The following is a 17,823-nucleotide window of genomic DNA, read 5'->3' on the forward strand; positions in this document are numbered from 1 at the left end:
GTGTCTTGGAATATAACACATCAAGAAGTCAATACTGAGCCATATGATCCTTTTGAGACACAACAGGTAAGTCAAAATGAATTATCATGACATTTCCCTTGTAAATTTTCATCTGGCTTTTATTCCTCTCTATTTTAAGAGACTGTTCAGAACCAGATCAGAAATAGACATTTTAAACTATTTTTAATAGTTAATTTTGTAATTTGCCTTTAGGGAGATATTTCACAGATTGAGAAGGAGTTCCAGGTTTTACAAGAGCAGCTTAACGAGGCATGTGAAAATTATGAGCAGAGAAAACTCAAGGGCTCAGAAGAGACCAGGGATCTGGAAGAAAAATTGAAAAGGAACTTAGAAGAAAACAAGGTAATCCTGTCTGAAAGTTAGTAGTATATGTTATGATCAGAAGGTCTGTACTTTGGTAACCTCAGCTAAGCCACACCACATTGGCTGAGCAAAGGATTTCTAAAATAGGGATCCCTGGGTGGCGCAGCGGTTTAGCGCCTGCCTTTGGCCCAGGGTGCAATCCTGGAGACCCGGGATCGAATCCCACGTCAGGCTCCTGGTGCATGGAGCCTGCTTCTCCCTCTGCCTGTGTCTCTGCCTCTCTCTCTCTCACTGTGCCTATCATAAATAAAAATGTAAAAAAAAAAAAGGATTTCTAAAATAATGCCTACTTAAATTTCTCTGTGACATACTAAAGTGGCAGTGTTTTTACATGTTTTAGAACCTCTACATGTTGCCATCTAAGTAAAGGGTTATGAATTTGGGTTTTCATTTTTTATACTTCAGTTTACTTCCTTAATAGTTTACTTCATTAACTAAACTTCTTTTCTGAAGACTAAGTTTTGAGTTAATCCTTATTTATATTGAGAAGCAGTGTAGCATTAGCGGTTCACAGTGTGAGCCTTGGGGTCAGACCGACTAGGTTCAGATGTAAGCTGGGCTCCATACTAGTTCTCATTCTGAGCAAGTTATTTAACTTCTTTGTGCTTGTTTCTGATCTGGAAAATTTGGTGGTAATAGCTCCCATTTCTTGGGGTTAGAGTAATACTTGTGAAGTACTTAAAACTGCTTGGTGCATAGCAAGGGCTCTGTGAGTATTGCCTGCCACTCCTACTACTGTCTTCATCTCACTGTTAAGAAAGTATAAGAATAACACATGGAGCTTAGGCATAGTAGATCTGTAACATGACTTAGAACATCTTGAGTCTATTGATCTTGAATTCCATTAGCTAAGATAGATTACAGTAATGTGTAACTGATTATTAGAGTAACACTAATTATTGGCAAGGCCAGATGTGAATTGGTGGGGAAATGGAATTGTAGATGTAAGGGTATCATAGTCTGTTTCTTTTTTAAAACTGAGGTCTTCTGTATAGGTGTAACAAAGGGATATTAGTTAATTTAAGAAAGGAAGGATTTACACTTACTGGGGAGTATTACGAGTATTATGTAACAGGTAGAATTGTTGATTCACTATCTTACACACCTGAAACTAATGTAACATTGTGTGTCAACAACACTTCAGTTAAAAAAATAAAAAAGGAAGAATTTGCTCCAGGAGTCTGGATCAGTACTGGGGTACCATATTCAACAGAAGAAAGTTAGCTTCGTGGGACCTTAATCCCACAAATTGATTTATTGAGATTCAAGTACACTTGGCAGAAAAGAGTCAGTTTGTAAAGGTAACTGTTATAACATTCCTATTATAACAGTTATAACATTCCTGTTACAACTTATTTTCACTTGGGATGGGACTGAGGAAACTTGAAGAATGAGAAGAATTAGAAGGAACTACACTTTCTGGTCAGTTGTCTGGTTGAATGAGATCTTCCTAATTGGGAGAGGAGGAAATGAGCAAAAATAAAACTCTGCATGGTGACTCATAGAACACTAATTTGAATAAACTGCTTGGGGGGGCTTAACAAAATAAAATATTTTTATAAACTATTACCTCAGTAAAATTCAGTTTTACTAAGTTTGTATAAGAATGCTTGTGGCCGGGATCCCTGGGTGGCGCAGCGGTTTGGCGCCTGCCTTTGGCCCAGGGCACAATCCTGGAGACCCAGGATCGAATCCCACGTCGGGCTCCTGGTGCATGGAGCCTGCTTCTCCCTCTGCCTGTGTCTCTGCCTCTCTCTCTCTCTCTCTCTCTCTCTCTCTGTGTGTGACTACCATAAATAAATAAAAGTTTAAAAAAAAAAAAAAAAGGAATGCTTGTGGCCTCCCCGATTAAATGAGGAGAGCAGATTTTCAGACGGCCACTTAAAGTGGGCATCTGGTGAATGAGGTTTTGTTCTGACAGGCTTGTCCAGCTTTATAAACTGCTGGTCTGACTGGGTTCTGTATTTGTGCCGTTTATCAAGGCATTTTTGTATGTTTGACGAAGAAATGGGCAGTTAATCTGGCCCACAGGCAGGAGGGCTGCAAGACAGCAGTAGCTCTGACTGGGGCTGAGTTCCTGATACACCTTTTTTTTTTTTTTTTTTACCTTCACTGAGGCTCTGGGTCTGCTTTCAAGTGGTGGCTCTTAAGAATGTAGTCAGTCTGTGTTAAAAGAGCCATTATTGAGTCCCCAAATTTCAGGTCTGGTAGGTTGTTAGACTGACTTCCCATATCAATTGTAGACCTGTTTCCTATCAGGATAAGTTGTTCGTCTTAGTTTTTAGATAGTTGTCCACACAGGAGCAGATAAGATGTAGCTGTGGCCATTTCTTCATTAGTCAGGAGTATGTTCATAATTAGCTTATGGAGAAATCTTTTATATAAACATAAAAAGACTTTTTTGGCTTTTATTGATCTTTCCCATGGCCTTAGACCTTCTAGTCACTGAGGTTTCAGCTAATACTTTTACTTGAAAGTTGCTTAATACCAGGTAATGGATGTATTAGATGCAACAACCTTTCAGACTACCTGGGTGGAACTCAGCACTCCCATCTCATACCTTTGTGACCTTAGTTCACTCAATCTCTTCGACCCTCAGTTTCCTCATTAGTAGTACAATCTCTACTTTGTAGGTTTGTGAGGACTCTCACAGGGTATTTGGACAGGGGTGGGGTGGTTGCCTGGAGATACTAAGTCTAGTAGAAGGAAGAATTGTCCCACTTAAAATGCCACTCATGCCCCTACTGAGAAAAACTGTTTACAAAGCAGTTAAAGAGTGCTTAGCACTTAAAAAGCATCAATAATAATCTGAGCTAGCTATTTCATATAGCTAATGGGGTTTTATTATCATGAGCTAGGAATGGCCTTAATAGATAATTGGGCCAGTTATGTATTTTCAGAGGAGAGTACCTATTGTAAAGCCAGAGTCTCCTGTTGTTTTTAATGTACCTCTAACTTGCAACTGTCAGTTTGTAATTGCAGTATTGCTTGAGGGCATATGTTCTTAGTTTATTAAGATAGAATTCATCACTTGAACCATTATAAAGTCTGTAATTCAGTGGTTTTCAGTAGACTCATAATGTTGTATGACCATTACCCCTGTCTTGTTCCAGAACCATTTCATAGCGCCAAAAAGAAACCCTGTACCCACTAAGCAATCACTCATCTCCCCTAGGATGTGTGTTCTCAAGGTGCTTTAATGAGATTTTCTTATAGCTAAGATGGGTATTTAAGTTGACTTTGGCTCTTAAAACACAGTCAAAATAATTTTGGCCTAGAATAATTTATGGAGTAGAATTTTGGAACTTTGTCCTATTTTTGTATTAAAACAGAATCCTGGGCCCTGCCTGCCAAAAATTTCTTAGCCCACATCTTTGTAGAAGTGGAGTTATCCTATTCAATCACAATCTTTGCCAAGTTCAGCCTTTTTAAATCTAACATTTATGGAGTCATTATGTGCCATACTCAGTTGTAAATTTTTTACATTAATTGTTTTATTTAATCTCAATTGTAGTATACTAGTGCTATAGTATAGTACACCAGTATTGTCTCCATCTTATTGTTAAGGAAATGGAGGGAGGAGCCACTAATGCAACTTTCTCATAGTCACTCACACCAGTACTAAGTGGCAGAACAGATAGTGTCAGGCTCTAGATCCCTTGCCTTTGTCCTCCCTTAAGGGAATGTCAATTCCTCAAACAGTTAAAAAACATTTAGCACTTCATGAGCAGCATAGATGTATCAGTTAATTTATGCCATATAGTAATGCTGAGTAACAACCACCCACAAAACGTCAGTGACAGAGGATAGTATACATCCAGTGTGTGAGCCTGTGGGTTAGCTTATCCCACTTGGGCTTGGCTGGACTGTTTCCCCTTTGGATCAGGTAGGGCTCTGTTCTTGGCTGTGCTTGCTCACATATGTGTGGTCACCACATTCTGTGTCCGCCTGCATCCGAGGACATCAGGCCTGCACATTCTGTGAAGATTGTTGCTTGATTTTTTGCTAGTGTGTTGTTGAGGATATTATCCATTATTTCATTTCACTTGACAAAATTTATTGGATGCTCCCTCCAAAGAAGACATACAAATGGCCAACAGACACATGAAAAAAAATGTTCAACATCACTCGGTGTCAGGGAAGTACAAATCAAAATCACAATGAGATACTACCCCACATCGATCAGAATGGCTAAAATGAACAACTCAGGAAACAACAAATGTTGGTGAGGATGAGGAGAAAGGGGAACCCTCTTACGTGTTGGTGGGAATGCAAACCGGTGCAGCCACTTGAAAAACAGTGTGGAGGTTCCTCAAAAAGTTAAAAATAGAGCTACCCCATGACCCAGCAATTGCACTAGTGGATAATTATCTAAAGGATACACCCCAATGTTTATAGCATACACCCCAATGTTTATAGCAGCAGTGTCCACAACAACCAAAATTTGGAAAGAGCCCAGATGTCCATGGACAGATGAATGGATAAAGATGTGGTATATATGTATAATAATGGAATGTTTCTCAGCCATAAAAAAAGAATGAAATCTTGCATTTGCAACAATGTGAATGGAACTAGGGGGTATTATGCTAAGTGAAATAAGTCAGAGAAAGACAATTATCATATGATCTCACTCATGGAGTTTAAGAAACAAAACAGATAACGTAGGGGAAGGGAAGGAAAAATAAAATAACAAAATCAGAGGAGATAAACCATGAGAGACTCTGAACTATGGGAAAGAAACAGGGTTGCTGGAGGAGAGGTGTGAGGAAAGATGGGGTAACTGAGTGATGGGCATGACAGAGGACACGTGATGCAATGAGCAGTGGATGTTGTATGTGATGCGTCACTAAATTCTACCTCTGAAACTAATACAGTAAATGTTAACTAAATTGAATTGAAATAAAGAATTAAAAAAAAAAAAAAAAGATAAGCCAAGCTCTGTGCTGGTCTTCTGGGACTTTTATGCAGCATCCTCTTTCCTCCACTTTCACTACCTAGGTTTCTTTGTGCAGCAGATTTTTTTTTTTTTCTGTAGATATAGCTCACTGTATTTCCTCTGACTTTGCTGCTAGAAAAGTTTTAATGCTGTTTCTAAAGAATGGTTAGGACCTCATGCCATTCATTTTTTTTTAAAGATTTTTACTGATTTTATTTTTATTTTTATTTATTTATTTTTTAAGATTTTTTAAAAGATTTTTTAAGATTTTTTAAAAGATTTTATTTATCCATTCATGAGAGACACAGAGAGAGAGAGGCCGAGACACAGGCAGAGGGAGAAGCAGGCTCCATGCAGGGAGCCCGACACGGGACTCAATCCCTGGTCTCCAGGATCACGTCCTGGGCCGAAGGTGGCGCTAAGCCACTGAGCCACCTGGGCTGCCCGATTTTTACTTACTTTAAAGAGAGAGAGAGTTTACACACATGAGCAGTGGGAGAGGGAGAGAAAATCTTGAGCAGACTCCACACTTAGTGTGGAGCCCAACTTGGGGCTCAATCCCACAAACCCAAGATAATGACCTGAACAAGACCCACAGTGGGCCACCCAACCAACTGAGCCACCCAGGTTCCCCATATATATGTAGTCAAGGGTGCCTCAGTTGTTTATTTTGGAACAAAGTTTAAATTTAAGAAAAAGAAGTATGGAAACCAAATCTTTTCCAGTAGAGGAAAAAAAAACTATCAGGAAATGTTTATAATTATGTCAGTAAGCTGTACATATAAAGAATGCAGTTGTATATAGTCTTTTTTTCTTTCCTTTTAGGTGTTTAATGTAGTCAGGCTCATGATAGCTGACCTAGTTAGCATTGTGAGGTAGCTATGTTATTAAAGGGTGGTTAGTTTAAACAGCAGATAAACTCATGTAGCATCTTCTATGGCTGAGCTGTGTGTGTGTGTGTGTGTGTGTGTATGTTTAATACTTTGTGCCTTTTGGGCAGCCCGGGTGGCCTAGCGGTTTAGCGCTGCCTTCGGTCCAGAGCGTGATCCTGGAGGCCTGGGATTGAGTCCCATATCAGGCTCCCTGCATGGAGCCTGCTTCTCCCTCTGCCTGTGTTTCTGCCTTTCTCTCTCTCTCTGTCTGTCTTTCATGAATGAATAAATAAAATCTTTAAAAAAAAATACTTTGTGCGTTTTGATAACTCCTGTTGGTACTTGTTACCAAGTGGATTCTTATGCCCCCCTATAAACTTATGGTTACACGTGGTCTCCTGGCCAAGGGGCTTAGCCTGAGGTGAAATTTGGCTCAGAATGAAAGCATGGAATAGGTGAGAAACAAAGAAGGTTGACTTGGCTAATAGCAGAAAGGCTTGTGTGTGGACATAGGTCATGGTAGAAGTGAAGCAGGTGGAACACATGATTTTAAGTAGAGTAGACGTCATTTCAGTCACAGTAATGATTCGGTGAATTCAGGATTCACAGTGTAGCAGCAAGGAAGAATGTGAGTAAAACTGTCCCCATGCTAGAAGGAGTGTCATTGAAATGACATTGAACCTCTGCTGCCTAAAAACCGTTAGTTTTATGCATCTCAGTGCCAGTGAAATCAACCCTGCTTTGTGGTAGGACCTAGACTATTAGCAAATCTTTCACCCAAGCACATAACAAGCCTTGGTGTCTAAGGCTTAAGAGGGAGAAATATATGGGATGCCTGGGTAGCTCAGCAGTTAAGCATCTGCCTTCCGCCCAGGGAATGATCCTGGAGTCCTGGGATCAAGTCCCACATCAAGTTCCCTGCATGCAGCCTGCTTCTCCCTCTGCCTGTGTCTCTGCCTCTCTCTGTATGTGTCTCTCATGAATAAATAAATAAAATATTAAAAAAAAAAAAGAGGGGGAAATGTCCTTCCTCTAAGTTAAGTGTTGCCTTTGACTAGAAGACCATCACTTCCCATGGAGTCTGTGTAGGTGGCTTCAGGTATGCCATTCTCTTTGATGGAGGAGGCCCATTTCTTTATCTGAGCCAATGCCCTCAGTAACCTGGTCACATTCTAAGCAGTTGTTGATATTAGTAGAATTTAAATATTTAAATCTAAACTTGTTTCTTATAAATATTGTTCTGTTCCCCGATTCACATGTTACTAGAAATGTGAATACACAGAATATTTTACTTATAAATGATATGTATTTTTTGTGACTATTTTTTTTTAATTTTTAAAAATATTTTATTTAAATTCAGTTTGCCAACATATAGTATAACACTCAATGCTCATCTGGTCAAGTGCCCTCCTTAGTGGCCATCACCCAGTTAATGACATGTATTTATAAGCATGTGCCCCACCTATACCTCTGCCAGCATTGAATGGATGACACTTTGAAAAATGACATAAAACGTTTATTTATTTATTTTTTAAATGTTTTCATAGAGACACAGAGAGAGAATCAGACACACAGGCAGAGGGAGAAGCAGGCTCCATGCACGGAGCCCGACATGGGACTCGATCCCGGGTCTCTAGGATCACGCCCTGGGTGGAAGGTGGCACTAAACCTCTGAGCCACCAGGGCTGCCCAGACATAAAACTTTTAGAGAATTTATAGATTCAGGAGAAGTTTGAGAGAGCAACACCTGCATAAGAAAGCTGATAGGGGGGAATCCCTGGGTGGCGCAGCGATTTGGCGCCTGCCTTTGGCCCAGGGCGCAATCCTGGGGACCTGGGATCGAATCCCATGTCAGGCTCCCAGTGCATGGAGCCTGCTTCTCCCTCTGCCTGTGTCTCTGCCTCTCTCTCTCACTGTGTGCCTATCATAAATAAAAAATAAAAAAAAATAAAGAAAGCTGACAGGGAAGGCTGGGTCTCAGGTGGTGTTTAACCAAACTGGGGGAAAGTAACTACCCCTGCTTCAAAATACAGGTTTTCACTTCTGTTTGTTACACTGCCTGAGAATCTGATGGGTATCTCAACCCAGATGCCCCTGTGACCAGATCAGAAACAACACATTTATATTCTAAAAAGCGAACAGAAACTATTGGACTTGCCAAATAAAGCACATATGCAGACTACCTCTGGATTAGGAAATCATTTAGGCTGAAGAGTGAAATGCAAACACTTGTAGGCAAGCTGTGCGGGTTCTTCAGCATACCTTAGTGCAGTCAGGTCTTCTGAATGCCGAGAGACATGAAGGAGAGGAAAGAGGGATCCCTGGGTGGCGCAGCGGTTTAGCGCCTGCCTTTGGCCCAGGGCACGATCCTGGAGATGCGGGATCGAATCCCACGTCGGGCTCCCAGTGCATGGAGCCTGCTTCTCCCTCTGCCTGTGTCTCTGCCTCTCTCTCTCTCTCTCTGTGTGTGTGACTATCATAAATAAATAAAAATTAAAAAAAAAAAAAAAGGAAAGATGTTTAAAGTATGCGCTTGGAAGGTGGGCATGCCCTGGGTTGGGGGTGCTTAAATCAGGGGTCCAGTGAAACTTGAGGGTGTTGCAGAAGAAGGGTCCTTGGAGGATGGAGTGAATGCCAAAAGGAAGAGGGAGACTGCTGCAGACAGGAATCTTTTCAAGCAGGTTTCAGAGGAAATTCTTAGCTTTCCTCTTTGTCTTTCCTGTACCAGATCTCTGTCCCCAGCACCCGGGTAAGACTGCATCTTACACAGTCATATAGACTCTCATGGTCTGGGGACTTGCCCTGTAAACTCTGTAGTCCTCCTTGTATCCACTTTACCTCTGTAACCAGGAGCTTCCTGGAAGGAGCTGTGGTGGACATTTAACTGGTGTTTCTAACATGGCTTTTCATAGGGAAATGCATTCTAAGTTACAACCAACCAGGTGGTCAGTGGACTTTTGGAATGGGGTGGGAGTTGCTCATATTGGGACTCTTGAAGAGCAAAGCACACCTGATTTGATCATGTGCGAATCTGTGCTAGCATAGCCTGTTAGAATCCAAGTGCCTGTTGTATGGAGAAATCAGACTTGTTGTTCCTTTTTAACTGGTTATGTTGGAAGCTATTTGAATTCAGTATTTTTATTCCTTTGATTTCTTGTCTCTGTCAAACACTTGTAAATTTCTGCTCTGTTCCAGCAGAATGACTTCAGGGTCAAAACTATGGAGTTCTCACATCTTTTATTGTTTATTCATAGATTTATTTAAACATCCAAATCTAGGTTAACATCTCTGTTTTCATATCCTAAACAAGTATATCTTCTGTGCTCTCCTTTTTTGTTAATGGGATTTTTTAGCTATTCATTGAAAGTAGAAACCTATCTTTAACTCAGTCAACTTCTGTTTTATATCCCATTTAGACACATGGTCTCTTATCTGTCCTCTTCCTCTAAAGTTTCCTTTATTTCTTTTTATCATCCCTACTGTTACCACCACCATCCTTATTGTCTCTCACTTCAGCTATTACAGTGAGATCTTAAGAGATTTTATATTGAGAGCACCTGAGTGACTCAGTTGGTTAAGATCATGCCCTGGGCTGAAGGCAGGCACTCAACCACTGAGCCACCCAGGTGTCCTTGGAATTGTTTTTAATAATTGAATAGAATAGAAATATCCGAAAGCCTCTCAGAAAGTAAGGCAATTCTCTTTCAGTTGTGTGTGTGTGTGTATACATGTGTTACATACATATGCTATGGATCATTATTAAAATGTATTTGTTATTTGGGGTCACATTCAAGAACATGTGAAAGGCCATTGTTTTGGTCTAACACTTTCACATGCCTTCTCAGATGCTCCTAATCCATCTCTGTCTTTCAGAACTATTTATCTCATCATCTCACTGCCCTGGTTAAGAGTCTTCACTGGCTCCCTGTGGTCTACAGGACAAAGTCTGCCTTCTTTAGCATGGCTTCCAAGACCTTTCATAATTTGAACCCAAGGCATCTCGAGTACCTTTCTCCCTGCCCTGCCCTCCATATGTCCACCTCATATCCCAGCCGTGTAGTGCCTCTTGCTTTTGTTCAGATGTGCTATACTCTTTTATCCTTCTACCTTGCCATTCCCACTGCTTGGAATCTCCACATTGCAGCTCATCTTTTTATTTTTTTATTCTTTTTTTTTTTTAGACTTATTTATGTATTAGAGAGAGAGAGAGAGAGCAGGAGAGAGGAGCAGAGAGAGAGAGAAGCTCAAGCAGACTCACTGCTGAGCACAGAGCCCAACTCAGGGCTTGATTTCCCAACCCTGAAAGTGGACCAGAGCTGAAATCAAGAGTCAGATGCTTAACCGACTGAGCCACCCAGGTGCCCTTGGCATCTCCTCTTTAAAGACATAAATGAGAAATCACTGATTTTGAGAAGGTCTTCCCCAGTACTAGATAGTTTGTCATGCCTGCCTGCCTTTTTGTTTGACAGCCTCCCCCAGTTTGATTGCGTGAGAGTGGGTGAGGGCTGGGGCTGTGTGTGTTCTGATAAACTGGAGTCATTGATTAAGCTAATACACCACCACAGTTCTGGGCTTTAGAACTCTTTTTTTTTTTTTTTTTTTTAGTAAATCTTCCCTTTTTTTAAAGTAGATCTTTCTATTTATTTAAGTACTTTCTAAATATGTTTTTAGATCTCAAAGACAGAATTAGATTGGTTCCTTGAAGACTTGGAAAAGGAAATCAAGAAATGGCAACAGGAGAAAAAAGAAATCCAAGAAAGTCTGAAAGCGCTAACAAAGAAAATGAGAAAGGTTTTAAATGCCAACGAGATGTAAGTAACAACTGAAAGGCAATGATTTTTATTGCTTTTTATTTTATTGGGGTTTTTTTGTTGTTATTTCAACATTTTTGATAACTCAGTTTCAGAGTATGTCAGGTAAAATACAAATTTAAATATTGTTTTCATCTCATTTTAGAGACCATTCAGTGGGGAATTATCTTACGTAAAACTTTTTCTAAACCTACCGTGTTGGCAGATAAAGTGGGATTATGAATCAGCAAAGAACTGACTTCCTTCCAAGTCAGGACACCATCCCTTACTGTGAACATTACCTCTGACCCATTTCTTCCTTGTCTGTAAAGTGAGGGACTTGGTCTAGATCTAAAGCTTCTTTCCTAAAAAAAAAAAAAAAAAAAAAATAAAGCTTCTTTCCTGCCCTAGGATTCTCTGATGATTATCATTACTTTCATCTTGAATCTTTAAATTATTAAAACTCAGCCTTGTGGTATGAAGGATTTGGTAATGCATACAGATAATGCAATTGTCAGATGGGCCACATTTGTTTTAAGATTCTCTATGATCCATTCGTAACCCGTCTCTTCCCTAAAAAGTGATATGTCCCATGATTCCTCAGCTTAATTGTTACCTACCACTGTGTAACAAACACGCATACGTGGTGGCTTAAATTAACAGCCGTTTTATTTGATCCTGATCTTGGAACTTGTGCTAAGTTCTGCTGGGCTGTTATGCCGGTGTTGCCAGTGGTTCCTCCTGTGGCTGGGAATCGGCTGGGGGGCTAGGCTCAGCTAGGATGCCAGGGTGTCCTGGCCTTTTCTCTCCATGTAGTAGCCGGGCTGCTCTTTTTCCATGTGACTTTTATTTGTATGGTCTCTCCATGTGGCATGTGGTCTCCACCATGGTAGCCTTCTTAGTGGTACCAAAGGGCTTCAAGGGTACAGGGGCAGAAGCTGCCGTATCTTCTGAAGGTTCAGACCCAGAACTGTCAGAGCATCACTTCTACCACTTTCCGTTTAAAGCAAATGGTAGGTTTTGTTTAGATTTAAGGGCATGAAGAATGGGAGGCATGGTTCACTTGGGGCTGCACTACAATACTCACCATTCAGAACATTTGTGCTTTTTCCATTTGTCATGCCATGTGATCAGACGACTTTCATTATGAGTCTTGCTAGCCTTACATTTGGGCAGTTTTTAGGTAATCCTTAAAAGAATGATGACACATAAAACACTGCCTGTGCATGTCATTTTAGCATGCTCAGAGTAGAGTATTTCCATCAGAACACATTTATGGAAATGATCATTTCTGTAAAGCTCTTTACAGTATCCTCCTCTCCCCCTATAGTTTTCACTTTCCGTGGTTTCAGTCACCCACAATCCAGAAGCTCAGATGATGCCCCTCCTGACATATTGTTAGGGAGTCAGTAGTAGCCTAACACTATGTCATATACCTCACCACACCTCACCACATAGGCGTTTTGTATCTCACGTCATCACAAGAAGGGTGAGTACAAGTGCAGTAAGATATTTTGAGAAAGACCACGTTCACATAACTTTCATTACAGCATATCATTATAACTGTTCTGATTATGAATTATTGTTGTTAATCTCTTACTGTGTCTAATTTACAACCTGAACTCTATCATAGGTATGTATGTATAGGAGGAAACTTAGGTTTGGTACAGTCTGTGGTTTCAGACATCCTTGGCGGGGGTAGTCTTGGAACGTATCCCTCCATGGATAAAGTGAAACTGCTATGCTTCTTAATATTTGAGCAGTAGGTAGGTTATTAAAAAATTCAGGAATATTTATATTTAATATATATTTCTGTATGCTCAGTTCAGATTTACTATTGAACTAGACAAAGTAAATGAGGCTATTACAAAAATTTTCTATACTAGCATAAAAATTAATGGTTTCTGTTGAATAAAATTTTTATTGATTTTTTTCACTTTATTAATATGTTTTTTATGCTTTTTTCTGTCCCGTTTAAAGCTACAGGCTTCTTTATGTGTGTTGGTATTTGGACTTTACAAGTTAAATGATTTAAATCTAAATTTTTATTTTTAGATTTCATTTATTTATTAAAGATTTATTTATTTATCTTTTTATTTATTCATAAGAGACAGAGGGAGAGAGAGGCAGAGACATAGGCAGAGGGAGAAGTAGGCTTCTTGTGGGGAACCTGATTTGGGACTCTATCCCAGGACTCTGGGATCACACCCTGAGCCAAAGGCAGATGCTCAACTACTGAGCCACCCGGGTGTCCCTATATTTAGATTTTAAAGTAAAATCTTAAAACCTTTTGGATCTCTTAGGGAAGTACAGAAGAAGTGAAAATGGTATTTAAACTGCTTCTTAATGGAAACGTGGGATTTTTAGCAAGTAGAGAGGGCTGAAAAGTGTGAGAGAGCATGAAAGAAGAGTCAGCCCAACTCGTGCAGAGTTTTGCTTTAAAATCAAAGATTTAGACACTTTGTTTTGTAGGATTATCAGACTAGATATGTGTGTTAAGTGGACTTTAAGACCTGTTTTAAAGACTAGAAATTTGTTTTCATTTTGAATGAGAACCACTGGTTATACTGATGATGATCCACAATACCTGAATTCTTCTGGTTCATATTGAACCACCTGGGGGCACTGCTTGAAGTGAACTGAGATAGGATGGTCTACACTGCAAGCATATGACCAAGGGTGAAGAAGAGGTTTCTGCTCTCCAGATGTGAAAGGAAAACAACCCAGATTCTTTGCCTATTTAAAAGATACTAGAAATGGAATAAAAGTGTAGAAATTTACAAAGAATTTAAGAAATGTTTGCATAGGGATCCCTGGGTGGCGCAGCGGTTTGGCGCCTGCCTTTGGCCCAGGGCGCGATCCTGGAGACCCGGGATCAAATCCCACGTCGAGCTCCAGGTGCATAGAGCCTGCTTCTCCCTCTGCCTCTCTCTCTTTCTCTCTCTCTCTCTGAGGCTATCATAAATAAATAAAAATTTTAAAAAATACTTTAAAAAAAAAAAGAAATGTTTGCATAGATATAGGTAGGATTTACTGTGTGGGACCACGTCTTTAAAAATCATTGAAAATTTTAAAAAAAATCATTGAAAATTAATTAAAATTTCATGATTTTCTTTCATATAGATATGCCCAGAAAAATGATGGAAAGGAAAAGGAACATGAATTACTTCTGGATCAGTCCCTTGAAATCAGGCAAATTAAGCTTAAATTTATTTTTACTGTCTTATACTTTTAATACCAGGGGCACCAGCACTCTAGGCTTCTTCTTTTTTTTTTTTTTTTTTAGGCTTCTAAATCTGTTGTTGGGACTTGTCTATTTTTTAAAAATAGTTATGTGTCTCTGTTTTTTTTTCTGTTTTTATTTTATTCTTTAATATTTAAATAAATGTATTCTTTGAGTATTTTTATTTTATGATGTTCCTACTACTTTGTTTCATCTTGTCAATATAAAAATCTTGAATTTAGTCTGTTGATTACTCATTTTTTGTTTTGAATTCTGAAACTAAGTGTGTTTTTAAAACTTTTGTGTTACTTAAAACAGCATTCTCAACCTTATTATGGTAGTTTATTGCTCTACAATTATAAGTTTACTAATGATTTTTATTATGAACCTATAAAAAGTTTCCTTTTAACCTTTATTAATGGAAATAATGTTTTTACATACTGGTAGCCAATATATTCAGTAGTTAAGCAGTTGTGTTCCACATTTCTCATTGAATATTATTTCACATATACATTTCCATTCATGTCATGATTCATGGCCTCTTTTTTTAGCTCTTTTGAATGTATTGCCATGAATAGCTCTGTATAGATCACTTTTTTACTTTGGGTTATTTCTTTCTAATATATGTCAAAATAAAATTTTGACTGAAAGGATGAACAGTGTTCTATGAAGTTTATTAATATAGCCCAATTGTACTCCACCTACCCTCATAAAAATGATGAACAGGTTTCTCAGTATTTCCACCAAGCACTCTTTAATTTTATTTGATCAGTTTTTTGTGAAGTGCAGAAAGCACATACAAGTCTCTGTATTAAATAGTCAAATAATAGGCAAGAATTTACTTGAGAGGATATTATGTAAGTCTTTGCATGGCATGATTCAAAGCTGAGCCTTTGGTTATCTCACTGGTCTTTATTTTTCCAAAAAGTTTTTTGTCATTAATATTTGCAGTAATACGTTTACAAATGAGAAAATGAAAGTAGAAGAATGTATAAAGAAAGGGAAGGAGAATTATGAAGAGAGTCTTCAAAGAGCTGTGGCTGCAGAGGTGAGTCCAGGACACTTGGATAAGGCAAGATGCAGATAAGGCAACATACATTTACTTTGTGTTTAATTATATATGAGGCATAACAGCATTGCCGAAAAGTGTGGAGTCTAGGGGATATTCTGTCACTCATAATCTTGCCTCCCAGAAATAGCTACTTTTTCCTTACTTAACACTTTTTAATGTTTTTTACCCTTAAGCTTACATTGTGTTACATAGCTGTACTCATAGTATACACCAAACTTTGCAATCTGCTTGGAATGTTTTAACAACCTTAAAATAGTTTCACTGTCTTAAAATCCTTAAACATTCTCTAATCTAATGGTAGGTATCTGTGCTTGAAAACTGGAAGGACATTGAAGTGTACAAATTACAGATCATGGAATCACAAGCAGAAGGGTATCTTAAGAACCTGAGGCTACTGAGCAGGTACTGTGTGGCATCTCAGATGTTCTTTCTGGCTTGTCATTTAGTAAATCAAGTTAGAGCTGATTTGAGGAAAATATTTATATTAGGCAGGACCTTTTTGGTTTTTTTCAAGTAGGCTTCATGCTGGGAGCCTCCCAGTGAGGAGTTTGAACTCATGACCTGAGCTCAAGACCTGAGTCGAAATCAAGAGTCAGACACTTAACTGATTGAGCCACCAGGTGGCTCAAGCCCAAGACTATTTTATTTTATTTTATTTTATTTTATTTTATTTTATTTTATTTTATTTTATTTTATTTATTTTATTTTATTTTATTTTATTTTATTTTATAATTTTATTTTATTTTACTTATTTATTTTATTTTATTTTTTAATTTTTTAAATTTTTTTATTTTTATTTTATTTTTTATTTTTATTTTATTTTATTTTATTTATTTTATTTTTTTTACAGATTATATTCATTTATTCATGAGAGAGAGAGACAGAGACACAGGCAGAGGGAGAAGTAGGCTCCATGCAGGGAGCCCGATGTGGGACTCGATCCCAGGACCTGGGATCGTGCCCTGAGCCAAAGGCAGATGCCCAACTGCTGAGCCACCCAGGCGTCCCTCAAGACCATTTTTATTTTTAATAGTTATACATTCAATACATGTTCAATTGTAGAAAAATCCAAGTATACAAATAAAACTGATAAAGATGATCCATAATTCTAAATTGATGTGTAACTAATTTTTTGGAATAAATCATTGTGTACTTGGGGAAAAAAATTATATATTTTTTTTTCATAAAGTAATATATATGAAACTTAGTTTCTTATCAATAATTACATTCTCAGGCAGCCCGGGTGGCTCAGTGGTTTAGCGCCACTTTCCACCCAGGGTAGGATCCTGGAGACCCGGGATTGAGTCCCACGTCGGGCTCCCTGCTTGGAGCCTGCTTCTCCCTCTGCCTGTGTCTCTGCCTCTCTCTTTCTCTGTGTCTCTCATGAATAAATAAATAAAATCTTTAAAAAAATAATTACATTTCTCTAACTTAATTTTGCAGAGTTGAATAGTGTTCGGCATATAAATGTGTTGTGATTTATTAAACAACATTGGGATGATATAGTTAGGTTATTTGCACATTCTGTTCATAAAAGCTGTACTTCAGTAAGTTTTCCTTGTAGCTAAATTTTTTGCACACTATTAATCATTTCCATGCAATAAATTTCTGGAATGAAGAGCTCATTTTCAAGCTTTTAAAAAATTACCTTCTGTAAGAACAGTCACTTAACACTTTTAGTGGTAGACTAAGAATGGAATTCGACTTCAAAAGATATTCACGTATGACGTCCCATTCAGTTTTCCCTGCCTTCTCCTATGATCCTCCATGCTGTTTCTTATATTCCACATATGAGTGAAGCCATATAATTGTCTTTCTCTGGTGGACTTATTTTGCTCCGCATAATGCCCTCCAGTTCCAAGAAAAGCCATGAGAGTCTCTTAACTCTATGAAACAACAACTCTATGAAACTGAGAGTTGCTGGAGTTGGGGGTGGGGGGGGAGTGGAGGGATGGAGTAACTGGGTGAAGGGCATGAAGGAGGGCATGTGTGATGGGATGAGCACTGGGTGTTATACGTAACTGATAAATTACTGAACACTACATCTGAGACTAATGATGTACCATATGTTGGCTAATTGAATTAAAATAAAACCATTCACCTATGGTCATTTTTTCTACTCCATAATCTTTACCTGTTTTTGTTTGGCCTCATTTTTGGAATAAGGTTTACCTGGGAATTTCAGAGGGCCTTCTTCAGTCTAGCCTCTTTTCTGTGTGGATTTTCACACAAGGGATTACTTTTCACCTGGTCTTTTTATCATATTCCACAGTCAGATTTTTCTATCCTTCCCTGTGCTTTTGTTTTACAGTTCAGACCCTTGGTGTTGACCCTCTATGGGTCATGGGAAAAATTCTAATGTACTGTTTTTATTTCTTCGTTTTTCACATGAGAAAACTTTACTAATGAAAACTAAAGCTCATTCGGATTACAAGACTGGTGCAGCTGAAATAGAGGCCAGTGGTCTGAAAGGCCAGGGTTCCATCTTGCCACAGGCTGCACGTTATGGCCCTTCTGGGAAACGGAGCTCTCAGACCTTCATTTGA

At 38.7% G+C, this 17,823-nt stretch overlaps 1 protein-coding gene across 8 annotated transcripts in view; it reads left to right on the forward strand.

The window, feature by feature from the left end:
- TTC3 (tetratricopeptide repeat domain 3) overlaps positions 1–17,823 on the forward strand; it is a 116,604-nt gene that overhangs the window by 85,146 nt on the left and 13,635 nt on the right. For all 8 annotated transcript variants that reach the window (XM_077879176.1, XM_077879175.1, XM_077879174.1 and 5 more), the window contains 6 exons: positions 1–66; positions 214–363; positions 10,864–11,003; positions 14,106–14,174; positions 15,157–15,253; positions 15,579–15,679. In XM_077879176.1, coding sequence (XP_077735302.1) covers positions 1–66; positions 214–363; positions 10,864–11,003; positions 14,106–14,174; positions 15,157–15,253; positions 15,579–15,679 — 623 coding nt within the window. The remainder of the gene's footprint in view (positions 67–213; positions 364–10,863; positions 11,004–14,105; positions 14,175–15,156; positions 15,254–15,578; positions 15,680–17,823) is intronic.

This window comes from Canis aureus, chromosome 30, assembly GCF_053574225.1.
Source record: "Canis aureus isolate CA01 chromosome 30, VMU_Caureus_v.1.0, whole genome shotgun sequence".
Lineage (NCBI taxonomy): Eukaryota > Metazoa > Chordata > Mammalia > Carnivora > Canidae > Canis > Canis aureus.